Source organism: Chenopodium quinoa, unplaced genomic scaffold (genome assembly GCF_001683475.1).
Source record: "Chenopodium quinoa cultivar QQ74 unplaced genomic scaffold, ASM168347v1, whole genome shotgun sequence".
NCBI classification, from domain to species: Eukaryota; Viridiplantae; Streptophyta; class Magnoliopsida; order Caryophyllales; family Amaranthaceae; genus Chenopodium; species Chenopodium quinoa.
Window position 1 is genome coordinate 3,720,689 of NW_018742345.1, and position 16,158 is coordinate 3,736,846.

The window sequence follows — 16,158 nt, forward strand, 5'->3', positions numbered from 1 at the left end:
ACCACGAACACCACCACACCACCATCGTGCAACACCTTGCACTAGGGGACTGTATAGTTGTACGGATAGGAGGAAGGGAGTAAGGAGAGAGATTGTGTGAGGCTAGGGTTTGTTTGCTTACTAGTCAATTCTCTATTGACTGGTTAAGTGTGTTTCTCAAACCTTAGGCAAGGCCTCTTTTTATACATCATATGTATTATTAGATTCCAAAACCAAGCCCAAACTATTTCCTCTTCAATCCCATATGGCTGGCCACTCCATGAGGCCCAATAATGGGCTTCTTTCTTTTGTTCAATCCATCACCCTTTTGTGTTACCTTATAGGATCCATTATATTGGGCTTTGGACTATTTGACTAGCCCAAAGATCATTGATCACGTCTAGCAACAAATAATGACGACCTAAGAGAACGAACTTAATTATCTCCATAATTTGATCCATTATATATCTAGTAATTGCACTTAATGAAGACATAAATCTTTCAGACCTTCCTTTTTCCCGTCTAAGGTAGAAAGATCTTGGACCAGTCAATGGTAGGTGTGGCCTTCTCCTTTGGGTGTGGAGTAGGCTGACTGTCTCTGGCTTTCTCTTCTCAGCTAGAGGAGTCTTCTTGGCCGACTAACCCTTGCTAGAGCCAGCCGTGCTTTTGTTGATCAGGTCCTTGATTTTACCCTTGCAACTTGTCATGAATTTCATGAGTTCGTCTTGAGTGAGTAGAGCTTGACCCCTTGCAGTCTGGGTTTCCCCAAATTATGGTCCAGTAGACTTACTAGGAACAACTTCATTGTTGCTCCGTTCTAGTCTATCTCTGGGACGGATGTGCTTAGAGATGAGTAACCCATCAGGGGCCACATGGGTTTTAACTTCACAGTCGTTGTCGGTATCATGGTCTGTATAGACCTCCCCATCGGCTCTAGGCCGGTTGGGTTCAGGCGGCGGTACAAACTCTTGAACCATCTTAGAGGTACTCTCCCCACAGACGGCGCCAAATGTTTTGGGTATTTTCTGGTCCCTTAGGAGAGTTACGACACCAAGACTGGTCCGGCGCGGCCTGTACCTGCAAAACACGGAGACTCCGGGTTGTAGGAGCTCCGCCTCTAACGATCAAGTTAGTATCGGTCGAAGAGAGTAAGAAATGCGGAAAAGGTGAAAAGTGAGATCCTCTCGGATTCCGAGATCAGGTAGATTATTTGATGTAAGAGATGTGTGTATGCTGTAACAATTGAATGTGCCCCTAAAAAGGGGGAAATCTCCGTATTTAAGGGTCATCGGGAATTGTGCTTCTGCCTGGGTTACAGGAAACCTAAGTCTGATGGGCTGCGCCGCATTGCGGATTTCTCGGGATTTGGGCCGTAAAGACCGCCTTTTTCCTAACATTCTTGGAGGGACACGTGTCGAATAGAGATTGGTTCATTTTGGACCTAACCTAAGTTCACATGTGTCACCCTCTTATTGGGCCACTTGGTATGGGTTTTTTTAGCCCAAAGCAGCACCCCTAATTTTGGCAAAACCCCTATCAATAAACCCGATAACTAAATTTTATAACATTCATAAGATCAATAAAACATTTCTAAACAACTAACACATGTTCAAAATGAATTGAAATGCGCAATTTAGCAAATTTGACATGAAATCAATGGTGGTAGTTGATTACATAAACTATGGTTCTCCGCTTTTGCAACAACGATTTTCTTAACTATCTGTATGTATCTCCTGCAACCAAGTATCGTCGCTTCTTCAATGAACTTTGAATCCCTCTCCGCTCACTATCTTCAATTGATTTCGACAATGGAGTTGAACTCTGTCATTGCTCATTCACGGTCGAATGCTAACTACATTTGATTTCAACTCCATCTCTAGTTCTCAGTGATTTCAAAAGACAATTTCAAATTTGCTACCCCATTCCACTGAGAGCAAATCTTAACATTTCGTGCAACTCAGATTGTGGTGACAATTACCCCATGTTAACATCGTTTTTCTTAATCTACTGAACTGAGCTGAACTGATTAGAGCAGAACTGAACTGAATATTTGATGAGACAATAAAATTAAAAACTGAACTAAACTGTACTGTAAATAAGTAGAACAGAATATACACGGACAACTTACATAGCAAAAATGCCAATCTCCTAATATTTGTTCCCAATCGAGGCATCGCAGAGACATATCTAGTAGGAACAAAAATGGCGACTCAAACTGCAAATGGCGACGTATTGATGCTCGAAGCTTCACCCGATGCAGCACGACCATGGGCAAGTGCTTCCAATGCAGAAACCATCGATGCCTTGCCTTACGTCGACGACGACTATGGTAACCCTGCCGTCAAACAAGAAGTCGACCGCTTAGTCGAGGAAGAGATGCGCCGAAGTTCCAAAAAGCCCTCTGATTTTCTCAAGGATCTTCCTCCTCTTCCCAAGTTCAATTTTGAGGTTTTTCTCTACAAATTTCCCAACTTTTTTGCTATTAGGGTTTTTGGAATGCGCTTAAACCATGTTTGTGAATTGGGTTGTTTTCAATTGATGCTATTTTGGGAAATTAATCTGTTCTATTGCTGTTTTCTATTCATAGAACCCCGTAATTGATTAGGCTGGTGAAACTATTGTGAATTTAGGAAAATTAACAAAGTAGACCCTTGCTTAAGACTTTGATTATTGTATGTGCTAGTTCTGTTTTATGTTTTTTGGGTTATTTTAGACCTTTTGGTTGCTTCTCGTAACACGTTTTATACTTTGTGTGGAACTTTATCGTTGATTTGTAGTGCTGATGATGAATATAGGAAAGGCTTGAGAAGTTGAGAGTGACTTTTTACTGTTGTTATAACTAAGAATGGTCAAGCAGGTATAGAAAAGATGATCATAAATAAGGAGATGGCTGAATGCTGATAATTTTCGGGGTCTTATGACTCTTTGAACATGGTCTGAGATTAGTTGAGACTACTCTGCACGTAGAAATTCGGTGTCTAGAGCTGGAGTACTTGGGTCAGAGATACAAAATAAGTCCAGATGTGTTTAAAATTCACTCCAACATTGTTGGCCTGTAATATTATCAACGACAATGAGGGCCAAATATTATGCATGCAATATGTGGTTGAATTTCATGTGTATAAATCCGTTTGTAAATCTTAGGATCATCCAATGCTTGCTAGAGAATATGAGCGAGTCAGGGCCGGAAAGCCTCCAATGCCACTTGATACATCTCGGTATATACCAGATGCTCCACCGTTAAATAAACAGAATGATGAAACAGCTTGGAAGCAGGCTCTTCAAAAAGCTCAGCGCTTGCTACAGCATCAGGAGATAAGGTGATGTGATATCTATATCGTATTATTTCAATTTTATATGAAAACTATGTGCTGTACATCAAGTAGATTGAATATACTTGCTGTTGGAAATAAGTTTAGTATGTCCTGATTGATAGCTTGTCTGGGTGCTGGTTTGTATTGAAGGGCTGTCACAAAATTCACCAGCATTAATTACATCCTCCTTTGGTATCTATGAGAGGCGTACTCTCTTATTTAAGTCCTTTTGCCCTTATTTAATCAACTTCAATTTGTGTAGACTTGCTTATTTCTTATCTCTTGTCACAAGCTCCTTTTTAATGACAAATGCTCTCCCTAGGCTTGAAAATTTGGAGCTAATGTCTAAGTTTTGTCCTGATGTCTGGAAGCACTACAACCAACGGCTTGAGGCGTCTTTAAACCGGTTAGTTTCTCTTACACAGCTGTAGTGCTCTTTTAGATTCTATCCCATTTTTCTCTTTATAGGGGTGGGATGGGGATAGGGAAGAGTGGGTGGGAGTTTTCTACCATTTTCCATATTGGTTGTAGCTATAAAACCTTTTAATGCTGATACTTTGTTAAATTCATTTTGATTTACATATTACAAGGTATTGCGGTGGGGGTTGTCATGATTTGTGGTCTATTATGTACAATGGTATAATGTGCTTATTTTATTCATTGTAGATGGGAAACATTTTTCTTGTGCTGGTAAGTGTATGTGTTGAATGCCAAAGTATTCTTCACTTAAGCATACATTTAAATTTTTTATAGAATTAAGGAGAGAAATAAAGTGGGTGGGTGGTTCAGGATCCAACTTTAGTGAATAAATATAGAGGAAAGCTTTCTATAAAGGTGATTTACAGTAAAATACTATGCAACTTACATTACTATACTTAATTATGGGATTGTGTCGTCCTTTTCATGCATACTATAATCTCATGGGATTAGGTGGGAAATATAGACCTTTTGACTAGCAAAAATTTCAATTGAACATTGTTTTTAAAGCCATACCTTATGATTTACTTATCATTTTTCGGTGTTTCATAAAAGAGGTCCTCTTGGGAAAGATAGGAGAGTTTTTGGATTAATGTCATTATCTTGTTTCTTTATCTTTCAATTTGGTTTGGATTTATTACAAGCTTGGTGAGACTAAATTATTCCTGTTGGTTGTCTTGACGTCATCTTGTATTACCTACTTTTCTGATGATAGGGTCACATAAATGGCCATTTATTTCCTTAATTTAATGTTTCTATTTGTTATTAGGTATTGTATATTTCTAGTGTTGTGTACTAAGTGCTATGAAGATGGAGAAGATTTAAGGTTTAATGTGACCTTAGCTTTCGTTGTGGCTATAACTTTATAAATAAAGACAATTGAAGCAAATAGAGAAGTTATGAACTAGAACTAGGATTTTTCTTTGACACCCATTGCTTGACCACTTCTTTATTTTGTGAGATTTGACCTTCTCGGCTTCTCGCTAATCTTTGTGCATCCACCTAAGTATCAAAAATTTACAATCATGCCCGACCTTACTAAGGATGTGATTTACTGATTTATAAACCACTTTTGGCTCAAACTATATCACTTGGGTCTTGAATGTTAAAAAATTTGTCATCCTTTTCTTATACTAAATCAGGAGCAAAAGAAATCCTCTATTAAAGCAATACATTATTTTATGAACGAACACCTTTAACAACAAGAAAACTTGATTAGCTATGTTTTTCTTTTGTCGAAGAGGTAACCTTTCTTTACATAAAAGAACATACAATCGAAAGTGTGACAATTGCTTGGTACCCCAAGCATACATGATATAAAATTGGGAGTTTTCTTTTTGAGGCCGACATAAGTCTTAAGCATTGAATTTTGCTATAATTTCCACAATAAAAATGGGACCACAATCATACATTCTCCCATTTCAATTTAAAAATACCCATTGTCCCCAATCACATCTAATGTTTTCTCTCTCAATAAAAATGGACAAATGATATCTAATCATATTTACTTTTTCACACAACAAATTCTAGAATGGCCCACCACAAATGTGCTACATGATTATATGAATTGAATGAACTTTTCAAGGGCAGGAAGAGTATATAAGATATTAATCCAATTTGAAAACATTATATACAAACCCGAATATCTAAAATTTCTCATAAAAAGTATTTCTAATAGACTGATATCCAATATCCAATGTCCTATTAAATCTCCATTAATCTTGTTAGATCTTAAGTAGCCTAAAATTTTGGACCATAATCAAATTCTAATGTAGCTGTTTTGAAAGTATTTATTTATAAACATTAAATAAAATAATTCCAATGCTTTCATGAAATCTTTTTTTTTTTACTAATCATTCCATGAGTACTTGATCTAACGATGCAATCTATTACCTTACTTATCTGATTTTACCGAAAGTTAATTTATTTGTAAATCTTACTTAGGTAGCCCTTGATAACCCTGATAAGAACTTATCAAAGCATTCTAAAACTTATTTTATCTTATTTGAACTTATGAATCTTATAAGATATTATTTAAACGTGTTAAAGTTTTGTTAAAAATTAATTTAATCCGGTCTTAAATGAAATTGAGGTAAACAAACAAGGTCTAACTTCAGTGTTGTATTATTATCGTCGATGAAGTAGTAGTTTGTCAATCAACCTAACCTATTAAGGGCATAGAGGAATAAACCTCAATGTCAAAAAAACTTAAATGTGTAGACACCTAAAAATATCTCTTGTTTAAACCCCCTTGTTTTTACCTTTCACGTCGTGGAACATAAAGAGAGCTTTTAGTATAGTACGAATGTGTAGGAACAATTGTGATTAATTGGGATTGTGTAAAGTTTAGAATAGGGTGTACGAGAATTAGAAAATGGTGTTCGGAACCTGTAGTTATAGCGTGGAATGCTAAAGAAGAGATAGAAAAATTAGGAAAGCAGTGCGACGCGCCACGATGCACCGGCGGCACAACACGATGTAAGCTTATATTCCGGAAGAAGAGGACGAGGAGTAGGTTCCTCGTAGTTTAATAAGGACATGGGCTCCGCCGACTTAGGAGCCTTGTCATGTTTTCACCATTACATTTCTCATCGTCGTGCCTTGGCAAGTCAATTATGACACCACGGTAGGAAATGTGGTGAAGCTCCCGAGTTGGCGGAGCCCATGCCCTTCTACGAGGAGCCTGCACCTCCTCCTAAATCGTAGCTGCAGGAGTGTCCTAGCCCTTCACCGTATTTTGCGGCTAGTGCATTGCCGCTACTCTTGGCACGTCATGCGGCTTTCTCAACAATACTTTATCTTCTTTATCACTTCACGTTATAAATATCGGAGCATTTTCGTACACCTTCTAAACTCTAGTTATTCTTAATTAATCACAATTCCTTCATTAAGTGTTCCTATGCATTTGTAATATACTCGAAGTTCTCTTTACTGTCCGTGGCGTGAAAGGTATAATAAACCTGAGTGTTTTGGCGATGAGACATTTTTAAGCGTCTACACGTAGCAAGTAGAAGGTGTTGTATGGACCCGATCTACACTAAATTATTGTAGACCCGATCTTTGACACTTTCAAATAATAATCACATTTTAGATGATATAATTACTTTTTTTAGATGATATAATTATGTTGTTAGTGAGTCATATTTTGAATGATATAGTTGTATGAGATTGCAAATGATTTAATTAAATGATATAATCATATTTTCGATGATATAATTACTGTTTGATACTTATTTTATTGATACATTCACTTTTTGAATGATACATTTACATTGCGAATAATATAATCAGTTTTTGGATGACATACTTGTACCTTTAGAATATTATAATCAAATTTCGTATGATATAATCACCTTTCAAATGATATACTACATGGTTTGTTTATTGTGCACCGTGTTTATATAGAATTGTTACAAAGCAAAATGTCTTTCTTCTCGGTTGCTACTCTTTGTTGGCAAATAAGAGCCCCACCACCATCCAAAGCCACCACTACAGCCCCGTCATCACTCAACACGTCTTATGGTAATCCCTCCATGACCCTTAAGTTACAATTAAGACTCATTAAATTCCCCATTTGACTCCAATGCTTCAGCACCTCTCCCCTACCCCATTTAACCCCACCGCTTTAACACCTCTCCCCCATTTGACCCCACCGCTTCAACACCTCTCCCATTGATAAGGTATGTTCCACATCTACCACTACTTAGGTTACGTTGGAATCTGCCTAGATCTACCATTGCTCATTAAAAACACCACTAAGGGAGGAGAACAAGAAAAAACTCACATCAGAAATGGATAGCGTAACCAATTTGTGGTGGCCGGTGAGAGGAAACGTACAAATAGGAAGGAGAGTAGAGGGGAAGGTAGAAGACGATCAATTTGGGGAAATAGGTGGAGCAGTGAACTTAAAGTGAGTTTTCTTTCATTTTGATTTTATATCTAAGTATATATAATTATTAAAGGTCCAAATGAACTCAAAGTTTCATATTGCAGGTTTAATATGTGATATCCAATTCAAAAATCAGATAATTATTATCTAAAATAATATCAATGTCCAACTTTTTCAGATCAAATATCTGATGCAGAATTGATTTCGGCTCTGTGGCTGATAGATTAGCGGATTATATGATACTCCCTCCATCCCTTAATACAACGCCTCGTTTGGTTTTTGTGCGGGAATTAAGAAAGTTGTAAATTCTGTAAAACTAATGATTAAAAGTACATATGTGCATCTGGAGTTAGAGAGAGAGAGAGAGAGACTAAAAGTAGTTGGGAATAATTGAAAAGAATGGGAGAGAAAGTGTTGGAAATTGATGTTAAAAGTACGAAAAAAGTAAAGGAATAAAGATGACAACTCATCAAAAAGAGGGTAATAATGTCAAAAAATACAACCTTTAAATAGAAAGAGACATTATATTTTGGTTTATCCAAAAAGGAAATGAGGCTCTGTATTAAGGGATGGAGGGAGTACTATATAGTTAGGGATTTTGGGTCATATGTAAACATCATAATGGAAACATATGTTACTCATTTTGGAGAACTTTGGAAAGAAGAACTCTTGGAACATTAATGTTTAAATTTATAATAATATACTTTGTTATTTTTTATATTTTATTTGCAGTGTTTTAATAGTGTACACTATTTACATACCCTTTTAAATTTTAACATTAGGGTCTACACTCTTGCCAATGCACTTTTTATACCATTAATATCTTTAATTGTACTTTATTAAAAATTATAAAAATTAAATATTCTGAAAGTGTGTATCCAAATGAATCTAACAAGATCATCCCACATGAGTATAATTTTTCTAACAAATAAATTACAAAAGACAATTAAAGGAGGTTATGTGAATAGCGCAAAATCTCCAACATTGCGTTTTAAAAGTACGGAGGAAGTATTTTGGTTTATACTTTGAAGAAAAACTGTCATATGGGATCTTGTTAGATTCGTCTTAATTTCATTAAAATCTAATTTTATAATTTTGATGTTATGCATTGGCAAATGTGAAAAATCGAAATGTTGCTTGTAAAGAAATCAAGGAAGGAAACTGATTTGCTTTTAGTGGCTCCTTAACTCTTAAATGGCTCCTCGGGATATGTTTATTTCTTGGGTTTCACATTCTCTTGAACACAAAGTTTGTTTGGTAATTACCAGGGAAAAAAAATAACCTTGTTGACATGGTTTTGGTGTGCTCTTGAGAACTTTTACATGTAATATGATTTACTTTTTTTATTTGAAGAGTACGTATGATGATTTTATTTTTTGTGTATGAAGATGCCATATCATTTTCTGTGCTTGTACATATTTTTGTAGATGTGTTGGTTGAGTAAACCATCCCACTACGGCACTTTGATCTTTCCTCCCTCACCTTAGTCATATTCCGACAATCCAATGGAGCAAGTCAGCATGGGTTATTAAATGAATCCGAATTAGTATTTTTATTTGGGATGGATTGAACTTTGGATCAAATCTGAATAACTTTCACCCCCTAGTTTGGATAATGTCGTAGATAAGTTTTGGATTTAATAGATATGAAAACTTTTATCCAAGTCCAGGCATCATAATTGGTAGATGATGCTTAGTTCTTATAAAATTGGCATGAGTTCTTGATAATACCTCAAAAGACTAAGTTGACTTGGAAGAGTTCTGCACCATTATTCATGCTAGTTGACCTTTAGTTCATGACATTAATTTTGTTAGTGTTATGTGTTGGCTCTATGCTTATTGATTATTTGCATAGCCTTTGATTTATATTGGCTCATTTACTCTAAACAGTTGCAAAAATGCTTCTTGTTTTGCTGTTGTCGTGCATGTTCCTCTGAGCAACGATACTGCCTCTATTCCCTGCCAATGTTTTAAAATTTTAACCATTGAATTTGTTACGTATTACAAAAGGCTGTCATTTGGGCTAAGAGATTTGAAAAGGCTGTTATGTTGGTTCAGTTTGGCTTGTTCTACATGTAATGTAATGATGGGAGCTTAAGTGGATGGTTTGCTATTGAGGATGTGTTTCTCATTGCTTGATTTTTTATGTTTTTGTATGTTGAACACAATGCTTAATGGCCTTTTGAAAGAGTCTAAACTCAGTTTTACTTGTTGATGGATGTTGCCCGTCTTTTATCTCTTCTTATTTAGACCTTAAATTACAAGAAAAAGAAATACTATGCTTTGATTGAAACAAATACATATTTTAATAATGCTCCCTTTGTCCCATAATAATAATACTTAACAGAGTTACTATTTTCATCCGTCCCAAAATACTTCACACGTTACTAAATATAGAGGCATCCCGTTAGTAAGTCGGTCTGGACCGATTTATCCAATTCTGATATTATTGATCGTGACTCCTAATAAAAAAAATACGGGGTATTTTTCTACTTTTTGTGGGACCACAAATCCCAAAACCCAATTAAATCCTATATTTTCTCTCTCCTAAGGCCTAACTACCCAACCTTCCCACTTTTTTTTTTTTCCTTACCATATAAAAATATAAAAGAGTATCCTTTATATAATAAACAAATGTTTTAAACGGAGCCATTTGTAATTTTCTTAAACTACGTGTCCATCCCAACGTCCCAAGTATTATGGGACGGAGGGAGTAATCTCTATTGGCAGTGAAATATGAAAGAAGCAATGACTTATGTATGTAGAGACATAAATTTACTATGAATTTATTATTTTTCTACGTAGTATATTATTCCTTGTCCATAATATGATTATGGTAGATTTAAGATCTTGTTACTTCAAAACTCTTACTTTAACGTATAATTTTGTCTTCTAGGCATTTAACAATAAATGCCGAATTTTGTTAGATAGTCCAAAATTATTCCTTTGTATTGGTTCATGTGTAAACAATTCATAACTTTCTTTTCATTTGGAGAATGGGTAGAATCAGGCAATGCTTATCCTGTCGGTGTTCATAAGTAATTTATTTCTTAAATGACCTTAGATTCCTAGAATATAATAGAATTACTCTTTGCCTCTGTAGAGTGCCATGAGGTGTAATTTTTGACCTTTGCTGTGGTGGTGTATTGATCTGACTCAACTACTTTTGAAGCTTTTTTTCCATCCAATTTTATGTGTGTTTAATGGATTTGCCTTTTGAGTGACATAGATTGCAAGCATTAGCTGCTGAGCACGGTGAGAAGATTGAAACTGTGAACAGGGAAAGAAAGTTTCAACAGGTGACTTGGTTTTGATTATTTTGCTTTTCTTTTTTAAGTACTTGTAAATTTGAATTTTGTCAGTTTGTTTGGTGAAAAGTTGTAATCTAACTAATGTTATAATTTATCAGCAAAATGCTGGCAATGAGCTAAATGTTTTATCTGCACAATGGAGGGAGCTTTGTTTGAAAAACATTGAAATTCAAGAAGCTTGTGTGAAAATTGAAAGTCATCTTGAAGAATTAAGGAAAGAAGCTGCTGAGAGGTAGTGTATTGAGTGACTGCAATTTTTGTCATTTTTTACAAATTCTAAGGGTTACCTGTGTCTAAATTTTCTATATAATGGTTGCTATGTGTTCAGAGGCTGGAACTTGGATGTTAACATAGAAAATGGTTCCTTGGGTTATGTGAAATAATGAGGTATGTTATCTTGTGATGTACACTATGACTGGACTATCTGTGAGATTTAGTTATTGTATCTATACCTGTGTTTGCAAAAATGCAAGGCACCCTACACCTTACTCCAGTCTTCATTTCATTGCAATAAGCTGCAAATTTTTGGCATTACTAAACTTCTAAAATACTTTGTGGTACAGAACTACTATCCAATACCTCTAATTAGACCTCACCTAAGGGGCAATACCTTAGGTGTGTATGTAGCAATGAAGCATTAATCGTATAATTGTGAAGATCTTTTAGCTGTACACTGTTTCCAGTGCAGATTTAATGTGAATGAAAACTGATAAAATTAATTCTATTACATCTAGAACAAACAAGAAGGATAACTGTAAGGTTTTGTTTACTGATGCTTATTCAGCTTTGTTGAATATCAACCATCACATTGCTAAATTTCTAAGATTGAAGGGGGCAATGCTGTTTTCCAAAGAGCAGGGTGAATGGGATAGTCTCATGCCGGTTTGATAGTTGTATCAATTATCTTTTGACCTTCATTCGAATAACAAAACAAAAAAGTTGGTGGCGTCTTGTTTGGTAGCTGTGTGATGTGATCTTTTAGTCAATTGTAAAAATTTAAACCAGGGTAAAGAACCAGAGAACCAATTTCCAGCTCCTCATATAGGAATGTTTTGCTGTCAAATAGATTTAAATAACAATGTATGCTATGATAGCTGATATTTTATCAACTCTATTCTTGTTACAATGTGGCAAATTTAATTGCAGGATCATTTGGTTGTGGGCTGTGACAGTACATAGCTCTGCTGCAGTTTCAGCGAAATTAGCATTCCACCCTTTAGAAGAAACTATTAATCTCAGGGGTTCAGCAGCTGATGGGTTGAGGCAGTATTTTTATTTCAGAAGGTGCTGTGCATGGCGTTGATACGGGCATTTGCCCGTGTAACTCTTCCTTTGCGTTGCATGTTCAAGAATAAAGTTTTTTTAGGTTTGATTAGCTTTGTGCTCTTACATATATATTTGTTGTCCAGCGATCTTTCTTTAACCATTAGTAAGAATCAAGTACTTCCTCACTTTGTTTCGTGTTTTTCTCACTCCAATTAATCCAAATGAGTTGCTTAGAAATTTGAATCTTTGGTACTATACTTTGCAACATTTAATAAAAATAATTTTAGTAAAAAATAATTTCAATTTGTAAAGATATATAATAGGTTTTATTTTATTTTATTTTATTATTTTTATTGAAGGGTTAAAACAAATCACATAGTATTGTCTGTTAAAAAAAAATGTATTGCAGCTTCTCTCGTGATTTGATTTTTAAAATTTACTTAGGGCTAAAAAAAATTATTTAAAACAAGGATATTTTAGATTTTAACACCTCACAAAAACCTGAAAAATGGTTTTAACACCTCCATAAAAAAATGGAAAATTTAGAAAATAACACCACAAATTTCTCAAAACTTAGACCACCACAAAATCTCTAATTTTTATTATAACACCACATAAAAACACAAAACTTTGATTTCACCACCATTTAACGAATTCTTGGATGGAATTCGTTAGTGGGGCTTACTTTCGACACGTGGCAATGCTATATTGGTTAAAAAAAACTTTTACCCTAACCCAACCATATTCCTCCTCCGTACCGCCGGCAACCCTATCCTCCACCCCCGGCAACCGAACTTCCACCGCCGCCGCAGAGACCCCATGTGTCACCGGTAGAACCACCCCAGCAACCCCTCCCTTTCTCCTAATTCACAAACCGATCCTACCTCTTTTCCACTCCCCGAAAACCACCACATCAACCATCTCCACCCCTAAATAATCAAAATCGACCAACCCTAAAACTATAATTGTTGATAATTGAACCCATATTGCTTTCTTGAGTGCGCGAGGTTGCTAGGAGGTGTGGTCCGGTGCGCAAGGTGGTTGTGTGGGCCGGTGCAGTGAGCGAGGTGGTAGTGTGGGTCGATACAGTGCGCGAGGTAGTTACGAGGGATGCTTTGCTTTGGTGGGTTGATGCGGTGCGAGAGGTGGTTGTGAGGGCTGGGTTGGTTTTCGGGGAGAAGGAAGGGGTTGATTCGCCAGTTTTTGTGGGGGCTAGGGGTGTCGGCGGCTGGGTTTGTGTTGTCGGCGGCTAGGATAGGTTGTGCCGCTGGTGGGGCTTGGTTGGGTTAGAGTTTAACGGTTTTTTTTTGTTTTTTTTATTAATTTTTTTATTTTAAGCCAATAGAGTATTGACATGTGTCATTTGAGGGCCCTACTAACGGTTTCCATCCAAAACATCGTTAGTTGGTGGTGAAATCCATTTTTTTTGTTTTTTTGTGGTGTTATAATCAAAGTATTTTTTTTTTTTTGTTGGTGTTATAATCCATTTTTTTTGCAAAATATATGGTGTTATTTTCTAAAAAAACCTAAAAAAATATATTATTTTAACACCACACAAATTTCCAAAAAATGGGTATTACCAACTTAACGGATTCCGTCACAAAATTCCGTTAAGTGTGGTCCACAGTGACAAGTGTCACTAATTTATTTGTTTTAAAAAATAAAAAACCTAAAACTAACCCTAGCCCCATTGCTGCACTACCACTGCCGTCACTCAACCCACCCCCTGTCGGCGTCCGGCGTCGCAGACTGGTGACCTTCCCCACCCCCCTCCCTTTCCTCACTTTCGTTTCCCGACCCTTACCCGAAACCACTCTCTAAACGCTTCCCTCCCCCGGAAACGCCCTCCCTCTCCTTTCCCCCTCCCTTAATCGATTCCCTACCACCCCAAACAAAACCCTAAAACCCGTTTAGGGTGGTTTCGGGGTGGTGGTCGGGAAACTAAAATGGGGAAAGGGAAGGGTTGGGGTGCGTAGGTGGGGGTGGGGTCGCCGACGTCAGGCGATTCTCTGGGACGCCTGGCAAGGGGTGGGTTGGGGAACAGCGGTGGTGGCGCAGTGGTGTGGGGCTGGGGTAGTTTTAGGTTTTAATTTTTTGGCCAATAATAAAGCGACACGTGTCTATATGGCCCCACTTAACGGATTTTTTTTAACGAAATCACTTAAGTGGTGGTAATATCCAATTTTTTGAAATTTGTGTGGTGTTAAAATATATTTTTTTTATTTTTTTTAATTTATTTATATGAGGGTGTTAAAAAACCTTTTTCAGGTTTTTATAAGGTGTTAAAATCTAAAATTTCCTTAAAAAAAATTACATAGTATTGTTAATTAAAGCGAATTGAATGTAATGCAACTTCTCTTGCAAGGTGGTCTATTAGCCTTCTACTAGTATTTATGTAACACCCTCGATTTACTAACTAATAATAAACAATAAATAAAGGAAAAATAGATAACTTCAAATAAAATTGCGGAAGCATACACCTTAATCGGAGGTATCACTGACACACTTAACAACCTGTCAAGTGTTAAGGCTTACAAAATCCCAATAATTACAATCCAATTAACTAGGTGAGCTATTTATACAACTTTATGACACCATACTAATCAAAACACTTGAGTTCCTTAAGCTACCACCACTTGATCAACATGCTTAGAAAATCTTGACTGCTCACCATAAGGACAAATTCCAAATAGACCGTCGCAGAACCACCATAAGAAAAAGACATGGCCGCAAACACAAATAGCACAACAAAACAATACACACGTCAGCAAAAAGCTCAGTAATCACCACTTATCAAATTTACAATGAAGTAATATAATATTTAATAATATAATTAGCTCACTGACAATGAAGTTCGAAACTACATTCACCAAAATATCAAACTAAATACGACACTCCGCATAACTAACCTTGATAAAATCCCACCTCAAAATTAATAATATGATACTCTTCTCAATTAACTCATCTAACCAATAAGTGTGCCACGCTCTTTGTTTTATACCTAGCCTTGGACATGAGTAATTCGAATAACAAACCAACAAGTATAAAAACTTGAATACTCTCAATAACCATTTACACCTTGAACCAGACCACATACGGGCCAATCACACTGTAGGGGACCATTGAAAAATATTAATAAAGATTGTACCTCATTTTTAACTCATAATTATCATCCTCTTACCAACATGCCAAGGAGTAAGGTATATAACGTCGAGCCTCAAACCAAGAACACAATAATATGCTCAACCTTTTGATCTCATACATTGATCAAATAACCATTCACAAACTAATAATAATAATTCAATAATGGGACATGTTCCCAAACAATATAACGCTTCAAACTCGATTCAATCATAGTATATCTCAACTCTTATAGCGCAATTGAACTAATAACCAAATATAATAAACTCACAACCCAAAAAAATACTCTACATTAATAATCCTAAAACCTCAAGAACAATACTCCATATAGCAATAACATTAAAACCCTAGAAAAATAACACAATCAATCAATACAACAATAATAACAAGACAATTAAATTAGATCATATCATAGAATTATATACATCAATTGTTTCTGGAAACAGAATACTCCTCGGTGTTAGGGTAATAATATCAAAATGTCTCAAGGCTAAGTCCAATGAATGTCCAAACGTCCTTCCACTCCGCCTTGCTGTCCGAGAGCTAGGCCTGCAAAAGAGAGAATGTTAACTGCCCCGGGGGTGTGACCCGGGAAGGCCCCTCCGATGCTTAAGTTAGTGAATGCACTTTCTAGAGAGAGAAAGTAGAGAGAGAGAGTACTTTAGAGAGAGAAAGTAAAGAGAGAAGGTTAGAGAATTAGGAAAAAGATACCATTATTAATGACTGGGGAGCATTTATAGATGTACTTTCAGGTGGAAGAAGTTTCACTTAGTTGCACAGAA

At 36.2% G+C, this 16,158-nt stretch overlaps 1 protein-coding gene across 2 annotated transcripts; it reads left to right on the forward strand.

Moving 5' to 3' along the window:
* The first annotated feature begins 2,096 nt into the window (after positions 1 to 2,096).
* On the forward strand, positions 2,097 to 12,475 carry LOC110694284 (pre-mRNA-splicing factor SPF27 homolog). Of its 2 annotated transcripts, XM_021871470.1 has the most exons (7): positions 2,098 to 2,427; positions 3,124 to 3,299; positions 3,616 to 3,699; positions 10,888 to 10,957; positions 11,068 to 11,201; positions 11,298 to 11,356; positions 12,116 to 12,238. In XM_021871470.1, exons 1-6 carry the CDS (start codon positions 2,182 to 2,184, stop codon positions 11,350 to 11,352), a joined length of 765 nt encoding a protein of 254 aa, XP_021727162.1. In that variant the 5' UTR covers positions 2,098 to 2,181; the 3' UTR covers positions 11,353 to 11,356; positions 12,116 to 12,238. The 2 variants fall into 2 exon arrangements, with proteins under 2 accessions (XP_021727157.1, XP_021727162.1); XM_021871465.1 differs by lacking the exon at positions 11,298 to 11,356 and having other exon boundaries at positions 2,097 to 2,427; positions 12,116 to 12,475.
* The last annotated feature ends 3,683 nt before the right edge of the window (positions 12,476 to 16,158 follow it).